The following is a 24,047-nucleotide window of genomic DNA, read 5'->3' on the forward strand; positions in this document are numbered from 1 at the left end:
TGAGTTCAATACTACTCCGATAAGAGAGAACAGGAAAGGAGCCTCTTCAGGGCCTCCATATTACCATCTCCTTTTGTGTCAAACCGGCCGCGAGACACACCAGAACACGTGTCGAAGTTCTTTCGGTTGCGCAGGGTAAATACAGAACAAACAAAACTGAAGATGATAGACACTGAATAACACAAGTCACATGCCTGGCTCTAAATACAAGACAAGATTTCTGCAACAGCAAATCAGTTCCGCGGAAGCCCACCGGATCATAGGGCATCTTGTTGACCAAATTTGCATCCGGCCTGTGGACATGAAGACTTTGGTCGATGGACCATTGCAACAGGATCCATAAAGCGATTTCCTAAGATGTGAACACTGAAAAGATTCATGTCCGTTTCTTGTCAACCTGCATTGCGTCACATTGACTGCCAGGGTCTCTGAGTTCCTGACGTTGTAGAACACCTCAATCCCCACGACACCACATCGTCTCAACATTGCTTTTCCAGAGGTCAATAGCCTCGCCACCAAAGTCTCGGCCAAGACTTCCAACGCCTTCGTATTATTGACCGGACTGTCTTATTCCAGGGCTGTGCACCAACTAGTTGATTCCCTTATAAAACATCGCCAAGACTACACATCACGTGACCATCAGAGCGCGCGCGACTCAACACAATAACCGGCCCCTGTCCCCCCCCCCGAACATCCCGTCTCACATCATTTTTCTGTTTCCTCTCAAACACAGCGTTTCTCATCATTCAACATGTTACCTCGGATCAACCTCTTCGTCTTGTTGACCCTGGTAGTCACACCGGCGCTGACCCTCGACGTGCCGAGCAACGTTAAGGACTTCTACAGCTTTGTCCGAGGCCGGAACAAGTGCAAACACGCCCTCTCAAAAGGGTTTCACAGCAGTGAGGGGGACAGTGGAGGTACGTGCCTTATCAAGCTTGGACTCCATTGCGAGGATTGATGTTGACGGACGAGTGTGAGTGAGTTGTAGACTTCGTCTACTGCGGAGATTACCTGGACGAGTACCAAATCATCTACCTCCAAGGCAAGAATGGCCAGCTCGCCAACATGGACGTGGACTGCGACGGCGCGCAGGGCGGAGGGGACGGACGTTGCGCGAGCTCCACCGATACCCAATCTGAGACGACATTCCGCGACACTCTGAGAGGGTACGGCACAGGCGGTCGAGACCTCAATGCCTCGCTGCATTCCTACGTCGTCTTCGGCAACGAGGGTACAAAGAGCGGGTGGCCGACTTTCGACCCGACCCAACACGGCGTCCGACCGCTCAGCCTAATGGCCATCGTATGCAACGACAGACTGGTAATGGAACCTCTTGCTGAATCGTGGGTGGGGTGTGGGACTTTTTTTTATTTATCTTGTTCTGACGAGGCGACACGCCTAGGTTTACGGCATCTGGGGAGACACCAACGGCGACGACGGGCCCGAAGCCATGGTCGGCGAGGCGTCCATCTCTCTAGCTACTGCTTGCTACGGCAACAGCGTCAACGGCAATTCGGGGCACGACGAGAACGACGTCCTGTACATCGCCTTCACGGGGGACGAAGCCGTTCCCGGGGCGAATGGCGCCGCCTGGAACGCAACGAACTCGGAGGTTTTCGCCGACAGCATAACGGAGCTTGGGAACAGGCTTGTTGCGCGCGTCGGAAGCGGCTGTGGCGGCGGTCCATCCGTGGAGAAGTGGCCCATGTATTTTGCAGCCGTTGTTGGGATTGCCCTGATCATGAGCTGAGGGTTGGTGGGAAGCGGACACGGCCCCTTGAAATTTCACTTTGACCTCTAGCTGAGACAGTCTGTCTTACATAGTCTTGTTGGAGTATTGATAAAGGAAAACAGACCATACTGGGCGAGAGATGCTCGTAATGTATAGCTAGAGTTCCTCTTATGTAGCTTGCCGTCTACAGGAGACTTAATAATTAAAACAGGCCGGCAACTCAACCTGGGCCTGGATCCCGCGTTGACCATTACGGAGTTGCGAGTTCATCGTTTTTCGCCTTTTAATTTTGTCATGATCCCCTGGTGGGGGACGGCTTGGCTTCCCGAATGGTCAGAACCTTCTGCCAGCTACGCATTAAGTATTCCTGGATTGTTAGCAACTCGACAAATCAAACCCACCAGGCGACTCTGATCTGCACAGCATGTTAACCATTCTTTTCTATCTAGACACAGCAGTAACTTGTAGCTAAATAATGGTTATGGAATGAACAAGACCGAATTACATTTTAAACAGAAGATTTCGGATGGTAGTGAAATTTATGAACAGCCGGAGACGAATCATCCCGAGATGGGGGCAGAAGCCCTTGGGGATATGCCGTAGCTGTCTTCGAGGCAGCAAATCGTGACTGGCAGACATCGCATGAGAACGTCGTGACGCATCGGAGCGGCCTCACTACACAGCAACAGACCCTAGGGGTATTAATTCTAGGTCTCCCTGTCATATTTGAAGATGATGAAGCTCAGAAAAGCCTGCTTAGATGACATTTAGCTGTTGAAAGAGGTCGTGAGCAGGGCTACAAGAGTTTTGCTCGACTCGACAGCAGGTGATGCGCCCAACTTTGTCAACTTCAGTCTCGATTTTTCTAATACATGAAGTCGGTATTTGACCTTACCTATTTAGGGTCTCGATCGAATAAATAATGAGGAACCCCGGCCAGCTGCTTCTACTTGAACACCTGCAGCCAGCAGTGGGCTCAGCTTCGTAGCCCCTCAACCGCAAGATGACGACGACCCACTTCTACTTCACTTTCAGTCTGCATCACAAGCTACCTACCATGACTGCAAGATAGTAGTGCTTCCTTTTTTGTATCAAGAGTTACTTTCAAATCTAATGAATAGTGCGTATGAGGGGTATTGTAGACTGCCCGATTTGTTTTTGATTAGTAGTAGATAGACTCTCTCTTACTAGCTGCTACCCCGCTCTTGGCAGTTTCGGTGTCCATCTTGCGGTTGCGGAGGATACTTTCCCTCCTAATAGATCTGGCTTCATTCCGCGGGATAAACAGAGTTGAAAGACGGCCCCAGACTTTCGCCAACCAAACCTAGTACCTACTACTTGTCCTTCAAATATGCGACCCCGATCGTCTTCCCTGTAACGTCAAAATCAACATACTTTCCTCGGAACCAACTTTGACCAATTACCCAGATCCTGAAATTATCGATGCCCGTAATGGTGGCCGTACAGTTGTTTCCACCGTTCGCTGCCTGCTTGAACGCAGCTGCCTCGATGCCAAAGGCATCTTTACTGCCGGTGTTCAGACCGAAAGTAATCGCTGGCGGCTTATCGCATGGATAATGGCCTGTCATCACCTTCTTACAGCCCGGGAGGGAGAGGTTGACAGCTTGGATGCCCGCGGTTTCGAAGAGCTTCGCAACCTGGGCTATTGGCCTGTGTCACCAACGCATCAGTATACTTTTCGAAAGAAGAAATTTCAAAAGTTAGAGCAGGTGAGGGAAAGACTAACCCAACAACATTTGCTGTCCCCGAATCCAAGAGCATATACTGATCTTTTGTTACCAGCTGCCCCCCTACGCGTACTTCCCCTTGCACGAGCCATTCCTCCTTGATCGTCGCTTTCGCTAACGACCCCGAAAACAAAGTTTCGTCAACTTCGCCAAGCATTTGAACCCCCGTCCCATCTCCTTTTAAGGCGAGTCCGAAGCGACATTCTTTGACCGTGCCCTGGTCGCATAGCTGGTGGAAGAATGTCGTTGCGTTGAGTCCGGATTTGTTGGGTGATCCTAGGCCTGCGACGCCGTCATGTGGGAACTGCGTTATAGTGCCGTTGTCGGGAGGCGGGGTGAATTTTACCGAGGCGAAGGTTTGGATGGGGACAGTTAGGTTGGCGAAGGACATAGAGTCATTGAAGACGGAGTAGGAGATCTGATATGTTGAGCTTGAGTCAGTGGCTAATAGTAGTACCCTACCCCGCAGCTTTTCTTCTCTGATGCTGACGGGAGGCTCGGATATGCAGGGCAACAGCAGCCAAAGTCGTGAGATTCCAGGGGGAACATACGTCTGCGACCCCGCATCCATTTTCGAAGGCTGTAGCGTACCTCAGCGTGCCTTGCCGTTGTAGATTGACACTAGTACTGCTGCTTTTATACCGATCCGGATTGACAGCTAGGTCTGAGGAGCCCGTGTCGATGAGCAAACTCAGATTCCTAGACAGGCCGATATCAAAACTACCGAACCAGAAACCCTTGTCCAATGTCAGCAATTGCTGTGAGTAAGTTAAGGGACTGGGGATACCCACTCCATCGAAAGTCTCGGGAACAACTCCTGTCCCAGGTGTCACGCAGGATTCGATCTTTGAAGCAGCATGGAGACTCCGTTTTGCGACTTGCAACGGGCTGGAACCCGATGGCCGACGCTGTGCAACGGGAATGCGGGTAGCAGAGACAGTGATTGCTGCCGAGAGTAGAGAGACGATGAGCAAAAGGAGGAGCGACATCGCTAGCAACTGTTCTTATTAACGATGAAGCTGGAATGGCACTGATGTGTGTGGTAATGCAGAGCCGTCCTCGTTAAAGTGCTGGAGGGAAGAAAATAATTTGATCTTGATTCTGGTTTGAGCTGTATTTATATTTATGTTTTTCGCCCGAAATGTTTCTCCGAGAAACCTCGTGTCTAGGTTTGGAGCCGGGGGCGAGACAAGCTTTCACCACCCTCCTTAAGTAGACATGAGAGATTTAGGTGGCTGTCTACCAATAGATTCTTAAGTAAGATGTAGGGAGAGTTGGTTGGCTACGGCCACATATACTAGCTTGCTTAGTGACTGTTCATCAGGTGCTTCATGAACTTGACTTAGATGGCAGCGACCGATTTGTGGACTTGTGTATCATAGACCAATATCAATCAACATCACTCCCCATAGACTACAAGTCAATTTCCCCGAGACCCCTTGCAGCGCTTCAATTCTGTCGAGACAATAATTTTGGTATCACAGGGTCCCTGGGGTGAAACGAACGGCTCAGTAAAGTGAGGGTATTCGTATTGCAGGTGTATGGCAGAACAGAGGATATAAGGTGAAGGGCAGCAATCGACGAAGGCCGTGATATGGCTGGTCTGACGGAGGTGAATCCATGTGTTCTGATTGGCCCAGTCAGGCCGTCGATTCCACTTTCCCATCGATAATCCGGTCAACATTCCAACAGATAGAGCCGGAGGGCCGACAAAGGGTATGGGATGGATGGGCTTATATTCTGGCGACGCTCATTTCAACTGAATCGATTACAACAGGGAGCTATACTGATACGTGTTGCATTCTAACCCAACGGGCTCAGCGTCCCAGAGCGGGATTTTCAACATCTCCTGCATAGTCCAATCTTCACGCATGTGCTCAGCGCCTCACATTTCTGCTTGATGACGTTGAAGCGGTAGAACATTTGGCCATGAACCCCCGTCTTTTACACAAGTTATTCAGAGTAATTGCGACTCTTATTTGAGTTAAAAGCCTCCAAGTTCTCTCGCAAACCCTTCAAACCTTTCGTTGATCTGCCTGTGCTGTTCGGGCGTTGGCTTTGCCACTTTGTCAACGACAGATACGCACGGAATGTTGAAGACGCTTCCAGGCCTATCGGAAATGGCCGTTCTATTTTCAACGTAGGAATTTGTAATCATGGTGAGATGGGGTAGGTATGCAGGCACGGTTTTCTATCATCACTGTCAAGCGGTGTCAACCTCGCATTCTGTAAGGCCGAGATGTGGCATTGCGCTGAAGAGACAGCTTTTCTACTGTTTGTTGTAGACAATAGAAGACAGGGTCAGAATCACAGTGGAAATTTCAAGCACCGACCTCAAAACCAAGCGCGTTACTCCTGCACGACTTGGAGGGAGAGTAGTACACGTGACGTTGTGCAGGGTTCACCCTATTGTATGTCTTTCTGGAATGGATATAGGCACCCATGTGCTGATTCTAGGGCTTGGTCCATTTCCAACTAAGCCTTACTAACTGCGGGGATTCCGCTTCTGTAAGCCAGACTCACAGTGATACAAAGATTGCTCTTCACCTTGCGCCGAACGGTTTCAGGTCTTAGCGATCCTTCAGCCAAGCACAACTAGTTGCCCCATCTCGACACGATCCCAGCGAGGGCCTATCGATCAGGCCTGACAATATTTTCTTATATAGAGCAGTGTTAGTTTACTCCCTTTGTGACGAGTATCGGACTTTTCAAACGTCTGATAGTGTGACTTGCAAGTGCATTCAGCATTAGTGCTGCACTATTTTGTCTCAAGACCATACATTGAGGCCTAGCGAACCGGATTAGAAACTACCTTGAATTGCATACCTGCAAGCACATCACAGGTTAAGTGGAAGGAACTAAAGTATACGGATTGAGCGTGGCAGAGGAATCTTGAATTCAGAGTTAAGGAGGCGTCAAGAACAACTTTCAATCATGATGAAGCCATCACGACACGAACGGCGACAGAACTTTTTCCTGATGCGGGAATGGAAGATTTGCTCAACGGAGAGATTGCCCACTTGTTAAACCTTGCCATAAGGTTACATGGATCCGATTCGTTCCGCCGTCTTCGGGCCCATGTCCCTTCGTCCCATCCACCATCAGACAAAACATCACTAACCCGAGTTGGGAGCTTTTCGGAGTGCAAACCGCTCCCATGCCGGGAGCTCGCTGCAAAAAACCTCTCATGCTACACGCGCGAAAGCTTAACCCCCCTTTCGGCATTCACGTTGACCAATGGCTCGAATGGGATGTAGCTTTGGGTTTGCTTCGTGATTCTGGTTCCGATGCAGCTGCACAATGCCTCGGAGGGTAATCAGATAGAATCCCACATGGGGTCAGGTGCTTGTCTGTCTTTAAATGCAGTGACTTGCGTGTCGATCTGCTGGATAGATTCCTTTCGACCTTGTCCCCTCCCGTCGTGTCAGTGTAGCGGATCGGCAAGGAAATCATCAAGTTACGACTCACGATGCTGGCCATTAATTTCTTCTCTATTGTGTTGGGCTTCGCGCTCTTCCTCGGAACATCAGGTGATTATGTCGCTGACCTTTCCCTCTTGGCCTTTACCGGCACGCCGGTCGGCAAGGTCGTCCCATTCGATGGCCGTAAGTGATTAGTGCATCGCAGGCCACGAGACTCCAGCTGACGAGCCCAGTCGATCTCTATGTTTCAATGCCACGGAACCAGAGCGGCAAAACCAACGGCACAACAGCGCGAACCCGGTTTGGGGTTCTACTGTTGACTGATATCTACGGGATCCAATCAAGGGAGAACAAACTGTTCGTCCCACCAATGTTCATCGTCTGAAAGTCTGTGACGACACAAGTCGCTGACCCAGGAACCGCCAGTCTCGTCGATAGCTTCGCGCGCGCGGGCTACGTGGCAGTCGCCCCAGACCTGTTCGAGAACAAACCGAAATCCGAGGACCCCATGGCGAGCTTCAACGGGACCGAGTTCTTTAGAGCGCATGGTCCTGCCGTCACCGACCCGAAAGTCGAGAAGACCATCGCCTACATGCGTGACAAGATGGACATACAGAAGATTGCGTCTACGGGATACTGCTTCGGTGGTCGCTACGCCTTCCGCGCTCTAGGGTTGGCTCAAAATAAGGGTGTGCAAGTGGCCTTCGCTGCTCATCCAACTCTGCTGGGGGACGACGAAATCAAAGCCATCAAAGGGCCGGCTAGTTTGGCCCTTGCTGGTAGGTCCCTTATACTCCCCCCTTGTTATAATTTGACTATCTACCCGCATCGGGAGTGTGTAAACAAGAACCGGGTCTTTTTTGCTAACCCCTCGTAGAGGATGACAAAACTATGCTGCCCAAGAGGAGAGTCGAGATCGAGGCGGCAATGGGCACAACAGGCCAGCCATATACAATCACACTCTACGGTGGGACGCCGCACGGGTTTGCCACAAACCCCGACCTCAGCATCCCCGTGCAAAAGGCCGCGAAGGAAGACGCGTTTCTGCAAGCTGTGCGGTTCTACGAGACTTGGCTATGAATAGGGTGCACGTTGAGGGGGCTCGGGTATGTGTTGGTGTCTCGCCAGTATATAATACAGTAATGCCGGATACCCGTCGAGCCAAGCGTTCTCTTGACGGGGGCTGCGAGGATTGATGTACAAAAAATCATTACAGGCATCGTCGACCTCCCTCTCAAGAAGAGAATGAATACCTTCTACCTGGAACAAGTGACAAAACTTGAGATCCGGAACAAGGCACGGGCACTCTTCCTGACCGGCTTCCAATTTTCTGCATCTCAAACTCATCAATAGCATGACGCGACTAATATCCAGCGTCAGCAGGCTGCATTAGTGACGATCGTGAAGTGGGACCAATTACAGCATATTCCGCCCCCCAACTGTGACGATGACATGCACCCCGGAGACAGCAAAGCTGACGCTCAAAAAAGACATTTTCCTATTATTTATATGTCGTTCAAGGCCTCAACATCCAATCCAAGTCATGTTTTTTTTTTTTTTTTTTTTTCGGATTTTGAGCCATCTCACTACAACCGTCCATTCTCTTCGTATCTTCTTTCGTGTTTGACACCATTAACAATGGCTTCGAGCTTCGGGGACAGAGTCATCATCGTGATTGGCTCCGCGTCTGGCATGGGCCTCGCCACGGCCAAGACCCTCCTCACCGAAGGGGCCAAAGTTGGAATGTCCGATGTGAACGGCGCAGCCCTCGACAAAGTCGTCAAAGAATTAGGCACGGAGCAGCAGACCCGAGTCTTTCACAGAGCCTCGGACGTCACCGACCGCCAGTCCGTCAAAGGGTTCCTGGAAGAGACGAAGTCCCGTTTCGGCAGCGTCGATGGCGTCGCCAATTTCGCAGGGTGCGGCGGCCATGAGCTGGGCACGCAGTCGATCTGGGAAACCAGCGACGAGGAGTTCGAGTTCATCACGAGCCTCAACATCCGAGGAGCCTTCCACGTCCTGGCTGAGGCCCTCAAGCCCGGGTATCTTTCCCACGGAGGAAGCTTCGTGCACGTCGGGAGCATGTTCTCGCTTCAAGGCTTTTACAAGGGCGCTGTCTTTGCTGGATCGAAGCATGCTTCGTTGGGAATGGTCAGGAGTGCAGCCAAGGAAGTCGGCGAGAGAGCCAGGGTCAACTGCGTGTTGCCGTGAGTGTTGTGTCATTTTTAGATCTCTTCTTCTCCATGGTCCCAACTGACCCGCCTCAGTGGTGCGATCGATACGCCAATGCATCAGGCCAATCTTGCTCGAGTCCCGAAGGACTTTCCGGCTCCAACCATTGTTGGAAAGGCAAAAGAGGTCGCGGACGTGACGGTATTCTTGCTTAGCGAGAAGAGCGCGTTTGTCAATGGGGCGGCTTGGAGTGTCGATGGCGGTGCTGGTCTTTGAGCGGGTCACGTCCGTTTTTGGCTCTCTTATTATAATGTGTAATTGGACGCAAAATTCGGATGCTCCTTGCGAATCTTTTTTTTTTTTTTGCATTGCTTGAAACCTAAGAATTCTTCTCTGCACGTTGCAGTTGAAGTTATTTTTGGGGTGCGTAAGAATTTCAGCTTTAAGCTAGCTCCTACAGTCCTGTTCTCCAAAGACGAGATCTTGTTCGCCGTTCCTAAGAAAATGCTATCCTGTTTCCAGAGAACACAGCGAAATCATTGGAAAAGATAGAATGGCGACATAACTCAAAAACATATCCAGATCCAGACCGAACTGTCTTACGCCAGCCGCCGTCCGGCCGGGCCGGCCGAGGCTCGGAGTCCCGCATCGGCCCTACGCCTCAGCATCTCACCGATCCCGGGTACCAGCACCTTAACCTGGTGACTAAGAGCTCCATCGAGAGACAGCAAGACAAACAGCTACCACTATTCCACGGTGTAATAAACCGCAGGGATTCAAGATTCGCGGCATTTCCTCACAGCACGAGACGGATGGTTCTAGCTCGAATCAGACCCTGTGGGCTGTGCTTCCATCACAAGACGTGCGAATATTCTCGATTGATTCGGCCCTACTACAGCGGGCCTGCCCACAGATCATGTCGGTGCTACCGTATAACGAGCCAGATATTTCCGCATACTCGCTCTTCTGGAACCTGCGTATGAGGGCCTTGCACGCCCATGCCGAAGAGGGCGACAACACAATGTACCAAGGCCAAGACGATGGTATTTCTTTCCGATGGAAAAGGGGGAGAGGATACGCCAAATCTGGAAACAGGGCGACAAGCGAAGTTTTGCCTTGATAGTGAGTACTTTTCTTACGTGCCGGCTGACTTGTATGAGAATCTAAACCTTTCTCCAGTTGAGGACGACTAAAAGATCGCGTTCTTCTCTTCGGCCCGCAGCCCAAGAAACAGTCCTCAGATCCACCACCAACCCTGCTTTGGAGCGATTCTCCGCCCTCCACTACAGACAGAGGCAACCGACTAATTTTCCAGAGCTCTCCGTTGGGGGTGCGCCATATGGCTATAGAGACGCCTGAGCCATCTCCTCTTCTTCCCTCTAGCCACCTGCTTGGCTTGCGGGAACCGCTGTCCCACTATCCCAGGTCGTTTCTCCTTGATTACTACTTCTATTCTTGTGTCAGCCTGTCCCATCTGGACTTGATCATCCCATGTCGAGTTCTTCTTCTAGGCGCCCAAAGAATCACCGGCTTGTTGCTGCGGTACACAAACGGCACCCACTCCACGGCTGGACAAGTTCGGTTGAATTGCCTTGAGAAGCCACTTCAAGCTAGCGGTCTGCAAACGTTATGGCTCGGCTTCTCCAAACGATATCACCTCCCGTTCGTGTCTGTTTTGGAAGTATCAGCACCGGGACCGAGGCAAGTTGTATGCTGTTGGTTCCAAGTTGAGCTTTGCGGTGTGTTGGAGTGGTGGTTTTCCACGACACAATGCCAAGTGCATCACAAGGGCAAGTCAAGCCCTCTCACTTGCCTGTAGCTGGGACGTTGCTCTGGCCAATCTGCAAAATTAAAGTCGACCTCGCTTTTGGATGTGAGTAATTCACCCAATTACTTGCTAGTTACCTAGACAGGCCTGGCACTAAGTGTGGACAAGCTTGAGATGAACGATGACTCTGACCTTGTGGGAAACAGGTACAATGGCGTACTTATCGCCCCATTCGGTGTTCGTTGACCACGTGGGCCGACTATATCAATATTCTCGTTCCTAAAAGGGTGCTCAAGATCCATTTGATTGAATATGACCCAATGTTCACAGTTCAATGTCCACATAATGGTAGGCAAACTTGCCCTTACTATACCATTTTGAAAGCGCCCAGTCTCATCTTGATGTGTTCGAGAACTTTGGGAACATTTCGACCAGCTGCTACCTTAACAACAGAGTCCATTGAGATAAAGGCGGGAGTGAGGCTACACGAGTATGATCTCCTCCGCCTCATTCTTGAAGAGATCCATGCCCCCTTTATGTGCGAAAAAGACAAACGCTCCGACTCGCACGTACGATCTGGACTCTTCCGTGGGATGAACGACGAGACCCCAGCCAGTCCGCTTGTGTTTTGGATCCGCGCAGTATCGGCACGTCTCGATGCTCTCATAGCCGTCGGGAAATGAACTTCCGCCTACCTCCGCGTCACTCGGCATCCAGTCGTCGAAGTCTTCATCGTCACAGTCCGCAAACCACTTCGCTCTCCTCCACTCCAACGTTGCCGAGCAACAGCTCGATACCAAAAACAATCGCATGCTCTCTGGCGTCTGAACCGATGTCTCGCCGACGCCCCAGTCCAGCATGCAAGTCCCGATCCCGTCCGAAAACTTCCCGTATGACGGACGACAGTCACCGCTGGGCCCCAGGGCCTCCCTTCTAACGTTCGAAGGGAACGGGCACATTCTGCCCTTGATGTGAAGGAAAGCTCTGTGGAGAGGTCCGAAGAGGTTGTTTCCTTGGAGGTCCATGCGGTAGTCTATAAGGGCAAACTCGGAGCGGACGTGACTTGGCAGCTCGGCGCATAGAAAGTACGCCTTTTCTTTCTCGCCCGCCGCGGAGGTCATCTCTTCAACCTCGCTCGAAACTGCGAACGACCAGTCAGGCAAATGCTCGTGATATGATGTCCGCGACGCCCAGCTCCACGAGGGCGCGATGTAGGGGTCTGCATGCTGCAAGCTGTCCACCAGTGAGGCCAAGTCGCCGGGTAACGGCCGTGCCATCTCCCAAACCAGTTGATGATGGAGGTTGTTTTTCCATAAGCCTGCAAGATATGTGTCGCCGGTAATCGCTGCGAAGGCCTGGGCGAGACCAGAAAGCCCGGGAAAGATGTCGGTACGGTACGTCCAGATCCTCCTCTGGACCTCGCCCACATAGGTCCATTGCCGGTACACCTCTCGCATACTCTTCGCCGAGCGATCCATCTCGTCAAATCCCTCTCCGAGGGCTTGGTTTATCGCGGACCGCAGTGGGCCATGCACTTGATCGGTGCCAACGCCCCCGTTCTCTGACTTTGTCTTGGTTTCGCAGACAAAATGGGCCATGAAAGGTCCGAAAATGATCATGCGGGGTGAGAGGACCAGTTCTTGGAATGTCCAGCCCCTGTGGTCCCACGAGGAGCGGTTGAGATCCAAATACAGTGGTGGACCTGGACGGGGATAGCCCATTCTATCCTCGTCAACATCGGTAGAAGAGGGAACGAGCCTGTAGGTTCCCCTGATATGCTGGTGGCGCGATGATTGGAAATCGACTTCGAGACCTCGGGGCCGTGCTCCGAGATAGCCTTCGAGACACGACCGAGAAGAAACGGGGCAGATGGCCACGGAGCAAGAATAGTAGACCTGGCCCATCATCTGACTCTCTCGGTCCCAATCTGCCTTGTCTCCTTGAACGATGCAAAGAGCGTCAACCCAGAGGTATCGAATATCGAGCGCCCTGCAGACCTTGACGGTGTCCCGCACGACAGGGCTCAAGGAGCTAAGCGGCATTCCTTGGTAGTGGGTTGATATGGTGTCTTTGGTGGTTTTGGTTTGCCGTAGAGCGTCTTCTTTGGGTCCCCAACAATAACTCAGTGCCGCATACTCCACATCGTCGACCGTGCGTGAGTTGAGCAAGTCGTCTGTGACGACGAGTCGAGGGATGTCCTTCTCGATCTGGCCTACATCGATCAGCCTGGTGGGCAGGAATGAAGATGCTGGTTTGGCGTGGCCGCAATCATCCTCGCAGCTCCGGAGCTCTGACTGGAGCCATTCGACATTGCCCGGGTCCAAGGGCTCTGAGGCGCACTTCTCGTCCAACCTCAGCCATTGGAGCAAGTCATCTTCCGCAGAGTTGTTAGCGGTCGAATTATAGCGGAGTAAAGGTGATGATGTACTTACTGTTGCTAGTCTCGATGTCGAAATTAAGAACTGCAACTTGGTTCTCGCGGGTTCCTCTCACGGCCTTGTAAACCTCACACCTCCAGAAAGCCAAGCCAGGGTCTGTAGAGGAGACGTCCATTGCATCGCCTTGTCCGCCCCATAGGTATCCCCCTTTGACGAAGACGTCGCCCTCGTAGCTTACGTTTCGTCGGAGAAGCTCTTCCCGAATGAAGCCACACATACTGCACCCAGTCCTGGAGGATTCAGCCATTCGGGGCAAGTCGGGCAGCGTGTCTTTCCAATAATAGCGCATGTGCTCCAGGGTGACTATCCTACCTCCCTCTCGAGAATGCCGCAGAGTTGGCTCATTGTTCCAGTTCGTGCCTTCGGAAAACTCATCGGCGCTGTCTTCAAAAACAACAACAGAGCACTGTTCGCAAAATTGTGCAAAGATTTGAGAACCAGGCTCCTGAGGCTGCTCGAAATCCATGTCTTGTTGCGTGTGAAGTTGAAGTTGAAATGGTGCGTGCTGTTCCTGTTTCCTTTCAACCTTATCCTCCAATAAACACAAAGATATTGCGCGCGGAGTCGACAGAAGGAATGTTTGAGAGCAGGCACACTAAAAAAAACAGTTGCAGCACTTCGATGCAGGCTGATAGAGAATTCGGCGGGTTGGAACGAATCGGGGAGAACGGTGCTTATGTATTCGCAGAGGAGCCCATGTAGTCCCTCCTATATCTGCAAGCGGAGCGATAACGGCCCGCTGCCTGTTGTAAGTACCAAGCTCCTTCTCGAATGTTATTGCCTCGTCGTGAGAGATGGTCTGTCGAACGAGCATCAGAAATAGTCACCAAAAATAGCTATATCCTCCGGCATCAGACTGAGTGGCCAACATATTTGTCGTGACGGGTACAGACAGATACCCTATATAAGCCGCAATTGCCGCACTGCAATTGTGGATCCACTTTTGCGCCATCATCACAATATACCAACATGATCTTCGGTGAAAGCTGCATCAAAGCCCTACAAGTTCTAGTTCTGGTTTGTTTCCTTGCAGCTTAAAGAAAGCCTACGTTGATCTTCAGATTAGTCATTAAATATCACTTTGGTTATTATTATAGGTCAATCAACACTGTAACTCTGCCAGTGAGCGTCCTGATTATGCTGACACGGTTTGTCACACACCGGGTCTTGAGGCCGGGGGACGTTCACAAGTTCGCGGCTAAATCCCCTGCCTGCCTAACATGGAGGACGTAGTGTAGTACAATTGGCCCACTGATGGTGAACTCACTGGGTTAGTGTTAGTCTGATGTGATTTTCTCCCACACGTTGAACATGTTGACATGAGCAACGGAAGCAACTGTGAATGGACGGAAGAACGGGGCTCGACCCCCCTGGGCGGCTCCTATTGTACACAATCTTAACCTTGATGCAACAACGAGGGGTCGAAAACGAAAACGAAACCCGGCTATTGCAACTTTGCTGGTTTTGCGGTGCAGGTTTACCCCAGACGCTCTCTCTCCTCTGTCCCTCGACGCAAATGGGATTGTCAAAAGCCCAACCATTGCCAGAATCGCACCTGTGAAGAATCTCGCAGAACCACAAGTTGCTGTTGGTCTGGGATCTTACACTTGAACCAGGGAGGGGGGCCTTCAACAAGCCCCTCCAACCGCCCCAAGCGCCTCCCCCTTGTCAACGCCACCCCTACCTCCGTTCTCCAAGCCACCGAACACCTCATCTAGCCATCTTCGTACGGCGGTTCAGAGCCGGGCAATCGACCATACTCGGCCAGATAACGCGACGCGACGTTTGCCAGTCTTCTTCTGCCAATTGTGCCCGCCGAGAATTCCGTGTCCCGAAAAGCCCACGTGCTTGTATCTTACAAATCCGGACTCTCCAACCCAGAACTGCGCGATGCTTCGAGAAAAGCTCAGACTCCTCCTTGACGACATAATTTCCAACTTATCGGGAGGCAGTTGGACATGACAGCCACATGCTACCATGAGATTGCCCAGCAGATGCCACCCTTGGGAGATCAAAATAGCCGGGTAGCGACAGGCATTCCCAACGATTCACCACTACAGGATGAGAACTGGCCTAAGTCCGTTTAGGTATTGAGATTATTCTGTGCCTGGAGGATGTTGATGACGGAGGCGTCCGACGGCCGCAGAGAAACGAAAAAAGCTGGAGTCGCAGACGAACGCAGCGCCTGTAGTCAGACTGAGATGGCCCCCCGCGGACGCGGCATGGCGGGAAAGAGGTCTCTAGCTACGGGGATAGATGCCGTGTTGCGCGATGTCAATGTACAGGAGACGCTCCTTTATGTGACTTGGCGAGCATGCAGGAACGGCGATAAGTCATAATGAGGCTTGTCTATCTCAGCTCTTGGGGACGGGGGGGAGGGGGCGCCTTGGACACAGCACATTAGAAAAGGCCGTCGGACAGCACGGCTTGGACTTGACCACTTGCTTTGGGCCATGGAGCGTTCGCGATGACGTGACACGGATAGAGATTGCACTGCCATATCTGCGAATGCCAGGGGGGCAACCGTCTGGATAGACGAGATTCCCTGCCTGCCAAGTGGAAGCTCATCCAACAAGTCGCCCTGCAACGAAACGTCTCATGTTATGGCGTACATGATCCTGGGCGGCATTTCCGGTTTCTCGATTGTCATGCTGTACGGATGCCTAAACGTGTACACACCGCCACGGGATACAAACAAGGCGGAAATTTGGATGGTTTCCAAAGACGCCATGCTAGGACCAAGAGCAAGGGCAAAAGCTGGGAAGCAGCCGCCTCCCCTGACTGACACTGGAGCAGCTCAGGATGCACAGGATGTTTTCCCAGCAAGACTGTGCGAGTCAGACATTGCATGCGGCTTGCGTCACTTCCGTGAAGCAAGCGAGCGGCACAGCAGCCGCTCATTTCTGATCATTTCCCGCTGAGGTTCCTCTGCGGTGCGTTGGTGGCTGTCGAAGCCAACATGATACACACCGCATGTTCGATCCCTGTTGGGGTGCTTGTTCGCGGCACAACCCACACCATGGAACTCCCGAGAAGGATCTCGTTCCTCGGACAACTGGCATTTCAGAGAATCAGTATGTGCCTGAGGGCAGAACGTCTCGGTGACCGTCACGAGGCATCAGATTGGGTCTTCACCGCTGATCATCGGATCATGAATGGGGGAATTATGCATACCGCCTCGGTCACCGAAGCGTCAATTCTGTAATTATCGGCTCAGTTACAACGTCTGTATCATCTATCAAAACCTGGCTGGCTGCGCGGAGGAACGGCCCATACATGGGGATAACCTCCAACCACCGAAAAAGCTGCCTCCTGTTGAAGGATACAGAACGCCATGTTCTCCCTGACATCTTTCCAGCAACATCGTCGGAACTTCTGCCATGTCTCGCATCGAATCGGTTCATTTTCGGGCCGGCGTCACGCTGATCGAGTTCTAGTCTTGTGTCAGTGTGTGTGGATGGATGACAATGGACAATGGAATGGAAGTTACTTTGTTGATTCTCAGGACTGAGCTTTTGTGCCATTCGTGATGCGCTCCATCTGGCCCTTTGTAGAACACTTTCTCTCCTGCTGGTAATGGAGAGTTCGGTGTCACACTTATCGAGTTCTAGTCTTGTATCAGTGTATTTGTATGGATGACAATGAGGCAACGAGATGAAACGTACTTTGCTGATCCTCAGGACTGAGCTTCGGTGCCATTCGTGATACGCTCCATCTGGTCATTTGTAGAAAACTTTCTCTTCTGCTGGATACGGAGAGGGTTGTCGCGCCATGGGCTGAGGGTGCGTTTCGTGTCGTTCTCGCGAACTTGATGTGTCTGTTTATTTCATCAGTTCTCTGTATCGGCCTATGTCGAGGATTGCAGTGAGAGTAAACAAAGTCACGTACCAGGAGTCCTAGACGCAACAATATCGCGGGTAATAGCAAGACTGGTCATTGTGACTGGAGAAATGGGTTCAGAAGTTGTGTGTCGACTTTCAGAAGTGAGCTCCGCCTCTTTCCAAAACAGCCTGTGGCAGCTTGGAGTTGCTTGAGGGAATGAAAGCGTCACGCACGCGTCTAACCAACTTTTCTCTCCGCCCCCCAAGTTCTGCTGGGGTTTTTCCACTTTCTCGCTCCGCGCGAGGGGACTTCTCGAGGAGTTTCTTTTTCCCCTTCCCAAATCATCATATTCAATACTGTGGCTATATTAAGGACCTACTGCAACCACCCCTAGAAGGCATAATCAGGTTTCCCAGGGTCTTCCGCTGAGCATAATGAGTCGATGTAAGTTATCCTCCTGGGATGGAGGCTCAATCCGGTTAGAAGGACGTTATGGGAACCAACCGGTGTGGCTTCCGCCCATCCCGGACTCCACCTGTTGGAGCAAGATCCAACGTTGCCCATGCAAGCTGAGAGCCGGGACTGTTCATCAGGATGGACTAGGCGTGGGAGGGAGTTTCGACAGATAGGAGTTGACACCCTCCTCCCTCGCCCTTTTTTTTAAAAACGGCTTGCTGTTCCCATGCTATTCATCTTTCATCAGCTTCCTCATCAAGTTGTCCCCCGAGACGAATACCAGCAGAATCATGACAGCAATCCTCAACACATCGGAGATTCCGAGCATCACCATCCTTCGACAAAATATCGACTACTGCGACCAAACCCTACCAAGATGTAAAAAGTTACACGAAACCATGCGATACTTCCGGGCCTCTTTTACCAGTAGCAAGGGCATGGAGGGCAATAGTCTCATTGACTGGAAGTCCACAAAACAACAGGCCGCACTGACGGAGATGACGAACGCCTTCCTCGAGCGAGACGGCATGGGACGCCATTTTTGGCCGGATGATGAGACTTCTGATCGCTTTAACAGACTGAAGTACTCGACTGACCATGCACTGTAAGTCAGGTCGACCTACGCTGGAGAGTCTTTGTGATAACAGTCCCCGCAGTATTAAACAAACCATTCGGCAGTTGTTCTGGCGTATGAACCTCCAGCACTTCCGCAACGCCAAATACCGAAAGAACAAAGACAACAAGGACAGCACAGCTGAGGACACACTAGCTGGAAGGGGACTGAGCCATGACAATCCGATAGAGGTTGACCCTGTCAGCGACGGGGACCCATCTCACAATGGCGACGAGATCCCCGAAAGTCGCAGGTATGGCATTGCATGCAATCATTGAAACACTGCTTGGGACTCTTGCTAAGTCGCTCCACACAGGTCGGTCACAGTTGCTAGCTTCACCGCCCAACATGGCACCACCGATGAGGGTGTGCCTCAGCTTGCTTCCAACGATACTCGACCACATGGGACAGGTGATCGAGAGGCAAGCAAGGATCCTTATCGCGTACCCGAAAGCCCCGGAATAGACGGAGCGGTTCGAACAATTAGAGAGGCGTGTCCACCCCCCAGTTGTATGGTTGCATTGGCTAACAAACGATAGGGCCAGCACTTATTTGTCGTCATGCCGTTGAATCAACAAAATCAGAACACGTGCAGCCTCGCTCCAGAAGCGAACATGGGACCATTGACGCAGAGTTCCGGGACGAACGATGGCGCATCTGCCTTCACCAAGTCGTCGTCGTCGTCGTCTAGAGGCAGAAAAAGACCTGCAGTTGTGCACTCCAGCCGTGCATCGCCTCGGAAAAGAAAGCAACGCAGGCAATCCCCATATATTTCATGGGATGAATACAATGGGCCAGCGACTTCGGACGATGTCGAGTTTGCAGAGGATGATGCGGCAGCTGGTGGTGATGCACCACGAAACCGCCTCGACCCATCGGCTCCTCCAATGCCTTCTGTTGAAGACGTCACCGATGAAGAATTTGCGAGTTCATCGACTGATAAGGCAAGAATGCATCTGACAGAAGCTGCATTTGAGCTCGTCAAAAATACCCCGGCCGCGAGCTTGAGGTCAACTCCGCGAGGTACCCCGGCGAGGGAGCCTACAGAAACACGCTCCACCATGGCTCCTCTGACGGACAAGACTGCTCCGGCAGTCATTGTCGAAAGTGAGCACAAGAGGCAAGACGAGTCTGCACATGCTGCAAGTGCAATGCAGAAAGGCAAAGGCCCATCTCAAACGCCGCAGGTTGAGATCACGTACCAGATAATCACTTGGTACCCTGAGCATCTGAGCAGACCGTGGATACCCAAAGGCAGCTTCAGGAGTAAGACCTTGTCGGAGCTGCAGGAAGAGATTCCGGTGAACCTGGGAGACTCCCACGTGACAGGGCTTCAATTTCTTGTCAAGGCACCTGGAATCAACGCAGAGTATCATGTTCCGAATGGGCGCGACGAGAAGTTCAGCAGAATGAAGGCGAACCTCGAACTTGCCATCCGCAACGGCATCGCAAAAGCCGTCAAAGATGGCCGGCCACTTCTGGATATCGAAATCACGATGGAGGTCTTGACGGATATGGACTCAACCAACAGACTGGACGATCTTGATTTTGAATGGTAGCTTGCAGATTTTGGTGGAGACATTTGAGCTTTGGTCAAGGGGAGTTGTTGGTTGAATGCTGGATTGAACATCTCAAATTGCAACGTCTTGGATGCTAGAATGTAAGAACATGTTCCGCATGAATGCTGCTGCGAGATGTATTATGTGAAGCATTGGTTTTGTTGTGGTGACCACAGACAGGTCTTGCTTGTGACACGACGAAAGCGGCTTTAACGCGGCAATAGCAGGCAAATGTCAGAAGCATTTTGGATGCATCTGGCCACCTAATTACAGGAGGGGATTCTTGATCAATACACACGAATTGACCTCAAAATCCTCCACAGGTTGACCGAAGAAACAATGCCCGAGCCACGTGAGATGTGATTTGATGAAAAGCGCTATGATTTGCCTAAAAAGTGCGAAAACTGGTATGTTAGCTACAAAGCAAGCCTCTTATGGCCAGTCACTCCGCATCAGTATGAAATAGATAAGGTGATTGGGCTGTGGTCCACTTGAGAAATGAGCGGTTAAAAAAACAGCGATAAGAGACGAGGACAGAGACGATAACGGAAATGGAGAGAATCTGAAGGATAGACAACCTGAGAGACGCAGCCCAAGCAGCCAAATGACGAGGCCCGATTAGCAAAGCTCTTGTTATCAAACTGGGAGCATGTCTGCAACATGGATGTCAAGTCGCCAGGCCAATGAAAACGAGCATACTGCAGCATTTGCACCGTAAGTCGACCCACCCCGTGTCAAGTCATAGCTGATGCACATCCAAAAGCGTCAAGTCTTGCACGAAGACACTTTTGAATCACGTTTCGCACATCACCAGTTGCTGGGCGGCGGCCCTGCTGAAATTTAGATCCGAGTTGCAGCCTTCCGTAATACGTGGCATTCTATCATAAACTCCAGGAAACAACGTCAGTTGGCAGCATCCTCTCCTGTTGATCGCTGTGTTCCCACGAGCGATCTCATATCACATCGTGAATACACTCAGGTTTGGGCAAGTGCCCAGGGGCAAGGTTAATGTCATTGGTCTAGCCTACTAGTACAGGTATAATGGATATTCTGGAAGACACAGGGGGAAATATTGCCAACTCGTCTCTTGAACTCCCTTACAGCCTTGTTGTTGAGATTGTCCATGTTTCGATCTTGTCCAACATATGCGCTAGTGGGTCTGGTGGATCATAGCTGAAGATCTTGCCGAAGACCGAATATCGCAACAAAGATCCTATTTCTTGGTCGGACTACCTTTGCACTGCTTGGAACAACAGTACAGCTTCATGACAAAGCTCCATTAATGTCCTAACAGACTGATTGCTTAGGTATTGTGTAAACAAAATGCATTCTGTCATTTGAAACTTATACTTGGGTTGATTATCTTCAGCCCCAAGCAACATTTTAATGATATTTTGAGTGGGTCGCGGGCAGGTGACAGATCAAACAAAAAAAGGGGCATTTCACCAGCCACTTGTAAGGCTCACGAATAATGTAGCGTCTTCTGCCGCAGGCAAATAACACCAGATATGACAACCTATTTTCTCAGTGGGAAAAGAGACTTTTTGTCAATACTCAACAAGAACACGACGTGTAGTGTTGGTGGTGCCGCTGGTCTAGAAGTGTGGTTGAGTGCTTGACTCAAACTGTCATGCGGTTGCCGTGCAGCAATCAATGCCCATGGCTGATTGGATTTTGGTTGCGCACGATGCAGACAACATTCGAGGCAAGCGTTGTTTCTTCGCGCGAGGGGCCGAGAGATGGCGACTCTGCCTGACACAGAGTCGTAATACGCAAAATTTCAATTGTGATATTTCCCCTCCCCCTCCCCCAATGCCGTGGTTACCAGTTTGTCATTCATACATAACCGCCTGTTCCTTGTCTGAAAAAATTCTCCGTCGTCTGTGACGTTAATTTCTCTACGCGGCCGTAGTCTTAAGATCCTCTCCGATCAGGAACACAGGCTCCTTGTTGCTGTAGTTAGGGACGTCTTGCATGACGGCGGCGCTCTCGGGCGAGCCGAGGGCCTTGTGGACGGCCTCGAGGCTCTCAAAGGTGAGGATGCCGGCAAAGGCAAACTTGGGCTCCTTGCCGTCCGGGGTCGCCTGGTACTTGGTGACGGTCCAGCTCAGGCAGCCCGAGGACTTCCACTGGGCAGCGGCCAGGGGCATGTGGCGGTTGACGTAGTAGTCGATGTCGTACTTGGCGTCGGCATCGTTGGGGTAGAGAACGCTGACGGTGATAGGCATCTTGGCGGTCCTGTGGTGGATGTTTTTTTTGTTTCTTGTTTCTTGTATTTTGAGAGTGTTGTTGAGTTGCGGTTGATCCTTTGTCGAAGTCTTCAAGAGGTTGGAAGAGACAATGACATGATCTAGACTTCGACCGGGGACGCGCCCGTGGGATAAATACCTCGTCGACGATGTCCTCTCCCCTCACTGACGTAACCATGAACTCCAGCCTGCGGCCAGCGGAGACTTTGCTTACCAATTTCATCACCATGCCAGACCGTCCTCGTTTAGGGTTTCCACCTCGTCCGCGCGTTCCGGGGCGAATAGAGATGCATTGCCGCCCTCGAACGGGGTAACACATGTGGATAACGTTGGGGGCGGCCCTGTGCCCTGTGCTCATGCGAGCATCTGTCTGGTTTTCTTCATTTTTGCGTACTAATCATCCCGGAGCCCCTCGGCATCCCACGTTTTATGCATTTAGACAGCAACATGCAATGATCATGGGATGATGGATGTTCCCGGCTTACCATCCCACATACCGTATTACCCGAATATGCTTACATTGTCGACTAGAGAATCGATATTTCTCACAAGATCGAGTATGCATCCGAGAGTCTTATGGGATAGTAAGGCTTTGCATCTTGAAAAATCAGCCGGAGAAACTGTCTTTGAAAAGGTGACCGGGGCCACTGGATACGCTGCGCGCAACCCCTACCAACACCCCAAAAATCTCATCAGCCCCCAGTGCCATCGAGCGATTATCATTCGTACACAGTTGCATACAGCTAACCTTGGCACGACCTGCCATCACTCGTGACTCTGTAAGCCTGACACATAACCCGCCCTCAGCTGCTTTGCGATAACCCGTTCAACGGCACTAGTTCATTTGAGTCAGCTCTGCATAACCACCGGGGGATCAGTTGTGCCGGAAGAGGTACTCACGCAAGAAACGTACTAGAGACCAAGTCAGCAAAGGTTGTTGTAAGAAGTAAACCAGGAGGGGAAACTTACACCACCATCACCACAGTTACGCGTGTTTCCTTCGGGACGAGTACAGTCACCTCGAAAAACGTTGTAGTCTCCCGCCGGGGAGTTGGGCGCGTCACACTGGCTTCATGTAAGATTCCTATACCCCCATGGCAGCCTCATCTGACATAGTCTTGACTTACACAGAATTGAAACCTCCCGCTCTCCTGTGATTAGAGTTGTTGGTTAGTTTTAATCAGCAGAAGAGGAGAGTACGCGCCGACGCCCACTTACGCATGCGAATCTTGTCGAAATACCGTAAGATGTGCACCAGGCTCCGTGGACGGCGGGTGTCAAAAGGGCAACGCTGGCGAGAACACTGAAGAACTTCATGGCGATTGTGTCCGGAGAGAATGAATGCACGTAATAGTGAGACGACGGATCAAGACGAAGGAACGAAGTGAAAGTGGAGGGACTGATGTGCCTTCTTCTCGATGGGGAGCTCATCCCGATTAAATACGGCTGAGCGATATCCATGAGAATCACGAAGAAGTGAACCATACTTGTCTTGGCCTTAATCTCTGATCGAGTGTGACTCCCCGCTTGGGGCTATCAATATCCGAGTACTATACTCGAGATGCCCCGGGTACCATAGCTGAAAGTCTGAAAAGTGGACTGCTGAGAGAGAGGTGAATGAATGGTGCTGATCATATGATTTAAGCTTATTGTAGCTTGCGAGTCTGATTCAATATACACTTCCTGGGAACTACACCTAGGTCTAGCAACTACCGTGACTTGCTGTTGAGCTTATAAAAGCAGACTACTCGTTATACTCGGCGCTGACTTGAAGAGCCGGTGTAGTTGCTCATGAAGAACAACCGCCCAGTGAGTGGCTAGCCCTACATCGTACTTCACTGCCAGTTCCCACTCCATCTCATATTGTGTGGGCATTTCTTGGGCGGCTAGTCAGTGACCTCCCCCTGGCCTTGGCGGCGGTCGTATTCAAACGGGGACCACGCTCTCGGAGGCATTAAGGGGCGGGGCCGGTGAAATCGGACTTTGCAGCCCGCCGAGGCCGCTGGCCAGGCCCCATAACCCTGTCCTGTAGAGGCTTAGCAATGAGACGAACGACCAGGTGAAA

General features: G+C 51.4%; 11 protein-coding genes across 11 annotated transcripts; 6 read left to right on the forward strand and 5 right to left on the reverse strand.

The window, feature by feature from the left end:
- The first annotated feature begins 712 nt into the window (after positions 1–712).
- On the forward strand, positions 713–2,004 carry CDEST_00117 (Putative fungal chitosanase). The gene is made up of 3 exons (XM_062916276.1): positions 713–920; positions 992–1,323; positions 1,406–2,004. Exons 1-3 carry the CDS (start codon positions 752–754, stop codon positions 1,751–1,753), a joined length of 849 nt encoding a protein of 282 aa, XP_062772327.1. The 5' UTR covers positions 713–751; the 3' UTR covers positions 1,754–2,004.
- A 1,065-nt stretch (positions 2,005–3,069) lies between these two features.
- Positions 3,070–4,054, reverse strand: CDEST_00118 (Putative aspartic peptidase A1 family, aspartic peptidase domain superfamily; the record flags this gene model as incomplete). Its single annotated transcript, XM_062916277.1, has 2 exons — positions 3,070–3,406; positions 3,483–4,054. 2 exons carry the CDS (start codon positions 4,052–4,054, stop codon positions 3,070–3,072), a joined length of 909 nt encoding a protein of 302 aa, XP_062772328.1.
- A 2,839-nt stretch (positions 4,055–6,893) lies between these two features.
- Positions 6,894–8,121, forward strand: CDEST_00119 (Putative dienelactone hydrolase, alpha/Beta hydrolase). Its single transcript, XM_062916278.1, has 4 exons — positions 6,894–7,088; positions 7,139–7,262; positions 7,332–7,684; positions 7,783–8,121. Exons 1-4 carry the CDS (start codon positions 6,953–6,955, stop codon positions 7,983–7,985), a joined length of 816 nt encoding a protein of 271 aa, XP_062772329.1. The 5' UTR covers positions 6,894–6,952; the 3' UTR covers positions 7,986–8,121.
- Positions 8,122–8,543: 422 nt separating this feature from the next.
- On the forward strand, positions 8,544–9,353 carry CDEST_00120 (Putative short-chain dehydrogenase/reductase SDR, NAD(P)-binding domain superfamily; the record flags this gene model as incomplete). The annotated part of the gene is made up of 2 exons (XM_062916279.1): positions 8,544–9,112; positions 9,173–9,353. The coding sequence occupies 2 exons, from the start codon at positions 8,544–8,546 to the stop codon at positions 9,351–9,353; spliced, it is 750 nt and encodes a 249-aa protein (XP_062772330.1).
- Positions 9,354–10,408: 1,055 nt separating this feature from the next.
- CDEST_00121 (uncharacterized protein) lies at positions 10,409–11,219 on the forward strand. The gene is made up of 2 exons (XM_062916280.1): positions 10,409–10,950; positions 11,052–11,219. Exon 1 carries the CDS (start codon positions 10,417–10,419, stop codon positions 10,894–10,896), a length of 480 nt encoding a protein of 159 aa, XP_062772331.1. The 5' UTR covers positions 10,409–10,416; the 3' UTR covers positions 10,897–10,950; positions 11,052–11,219.
- Positions 11,220–11,327: 108 nt separating this feature from the next.
- Positions 11,328–13,749, reverse strand: CDEST_00122 (Putative heterokaryon incompatibility; the record flags this gene model as incomplete). The annotated part of the gene is made up of 2 exons (XM_062916281.1): positions 11,328–13,219; positions 13,278–13,749. The coding sequence occupies 2 exons, from the start codon at positions 13,747–13,749 to the stop codon at positions 11,328–11,330; spliced, it is 2,364 nt and encodes a 787-aa protein (XP_062772332.1).
- Positions 13,750–16,441: 2,692 nt separating this feature from the next.
- On the reverse strand, positions 16,442–17,356 carry CDEST_00123 (uncharacterized protein). Its single transcript, XM_062916282.1, has 4 exons — positions 17,172–17,356; positions 16,949–17,100; positions 16,774–16,890; positions 16,442–16,716 (listed from the first exon to the last, which is right to left on the reverse strand). The coding sequence occupies exons 2-4, from the start codon at positions 17,004–17,006 to the stop codon at positions 16,466–16,468; spliced, it is 426 nt and encodes a 141-aa protein (XP_062772333.1). The 5' UTR covers positions 17,007–17,100; positions 17,172–17,356; the 3' UTR covers positions 16,442–16,465.
- A 424-nt stretch (positions 17,357–17,780) lies between these two features.
- Positions 17,781–18,714, forward strand: CDEST_00124 (uncharacterized protein). The gene is made up of 3 exons (XM_062916283.1): positions 17,781–18,165; positions 18,218–18,427; positions 18,491–18,714. The coding sequence occupies exons 1-3, from the start codon at positions 17,852–17,854 to the stop codon at positions 18,711–18,713; spliced, it is 747 nt and encodes a 248-aa protein (XP_062772334.1). The 5' UTR covers positions 17,781–17,851; the 3' UTR covers position 18,714.
- A 1-nt stretch (position 18,715) lies between these two features.
- On the forward strand, positions 18,716–19,851 carry CDEST_00125 (uncharacterized protein). Its single transcript, XM_062916284.1, has one exon. It carries the CDS (start codon positions 18,735–18,737, stop codon positions 19,731–19,733), a length of 999 nt encoding a protein of 332 aa, XP_062772335.1. The 5' UTR covers positions 18,716–18,734; the 3' UTR covers positions 19,734–19,851.
- Positions 19,852–21,515: 1,664 nt separating this feature from the next.
- On the reverse strand, positions 21,516–22,115 carry CDEST_00126 (Putative EthD domain-containing protein). The gene has a single exon (XM_062916285.1). It carries the CDS (start codon positions 21,959–21,961, stop codon positions 21,632–21,634), a length of 330 nt encoding a protein of 109 aa, XP_062772336.1. The 5' UTR covers positions 21,962–22,115; the 3' UTR covers positions 21,516–21,631.
- A 693-nt stretch (positions 22,116–22,808) lies between these two features.
- On the reverse strand, positions 22,809–23,299 carry CDEST_00127 (uncharacterized protein; the record flags this gene model as incomplete). The annotated part of the gene is made up of 5 exons (XM_062916286.1): positions 22,809–22,817; positions 22,883–22,894; positions 22,952–23,047; positions 23,110–23,133; positions 23,201–23,299. 5 exons carry the CDS (start codon positions 23,297–23,299, stop codon positions 22,809–22,811), a joined length of 240 nt encoding a protein of 79 aa, XP_062772337.1.
- Positions 23,300–24,047: the final 748 nt, after the last annotated feature.

Source organism: Colletotrichum destructivum, chromosome 1, assembly GCF_034447905.1.
Source record: "Colletotrichum destructivum chromosome 1, complete sequence".
Classification (NCBI taxonomy): Eukaryota; Fungi; Ascomycota; class Sordariomycetes; order Glomerellales; family Glomerellaceae; genus Colletotrichum; species Colletotrichum destructivum.

Coding starts and splice junctions, on each gene's coding strand:
- CDEST_00117 (XM_062916276.1), top strand. CDS start 752: ATGTTACCTCGGATCAACCTCTTCGTCTTGTTGACCCTGGTAGTCACA. Junction 921..991: donor CAGTGAGGGGGACAGTGGAG/GTACGTGCCTTA, acceptor AGTGAGTTGTAG/ACTTCGTCTACTGCGGAGAT. Junction 1,324..1,405: donor TCGTATGCAACGACAGACTG/GTAATGGAACCT, acceptor CGACACGCCTAG/GTTTACGGCATCTGGGGAGA.
- CDEST_00119 (XM_062916278.1), top strand. CDS start 6,953: ATGCTGGCCATTAATTTCTTCTCTATTGTGTTGGGCTTCGCGCTCTTC. Junction 7,089..7,138: donor GGTCGTCCCATTCGATGGCC/GTAAGTGATTAG, acceptor TGACGAGCCCAG/TCGATCTCTATGTTTCAATG. Junction 7,685..7,782: donor GGCTAGTTTGGCCCTTGCTG/GTAGGTCCCTTA, acceptor AACCCCTCGTAG/AGGATGACAAAACTATGCTG.
- CDEST_00121 (XM_062916280.1), top strand. CDS start 10,417: ATGGCTATAGAGACGCCTGAGCCATCTCCTCTTCTTCCCTCTAGCCAC.
- CDEST_00123 (XM_062916282.1), bottom strand. CDS start 17,006: ATGACCAGATGGAGCGTATCACGAATGGCACCGAAGCTCAGTCCTGAG. Junction 16,891..16,948: donor CAGTCCTGAGGATCAGCAAA/GTACGTTTCATC, acceptor ATACAAGACTAG/AACTCGATAAGTGTGACACC. Junction 16,717..16,773: donor CAGTCCTGAGAATCAACAAA/GTAACTTCCATT, acceptor ACACAAGACTAG/AACTCGATCAGCGTGACGCC.
- CDEST_00124 (XM_062916283.1), top strand. CDS start 17,852: ATGACAGCAATCCTCAACACATCGGAGATTCCGAGCATCACCATCCTT. Junction 18,166..18,217: donor TACTCGACTGACCATGCACT/GTAAGTCAGGTC, acceptor CAGTCCCCGCAG/TATTAAACAAACCATTCGGC. Junction 18,428..18,490: donor GAGATCCCCGAAAGTCGCAG/GTATGGCATTGC, acceptor CGCTCCACACAG/GTCGGTCACAGTTGCTAGCT.
- CDEST_00125 (XM_062916284.1), top strand. CDS start 18,735: ATGCCGTTGAATCAACAAAATCAGAACACGTGCAGCCTCGCTCCAGAA.
- CDEST_00126 (XM_062916285.1), bottom strand. CDS start 21,961: ATGCCTATCACCGTCAGCGTTCTCTACCCCAACGATGCCGACGCCAAG.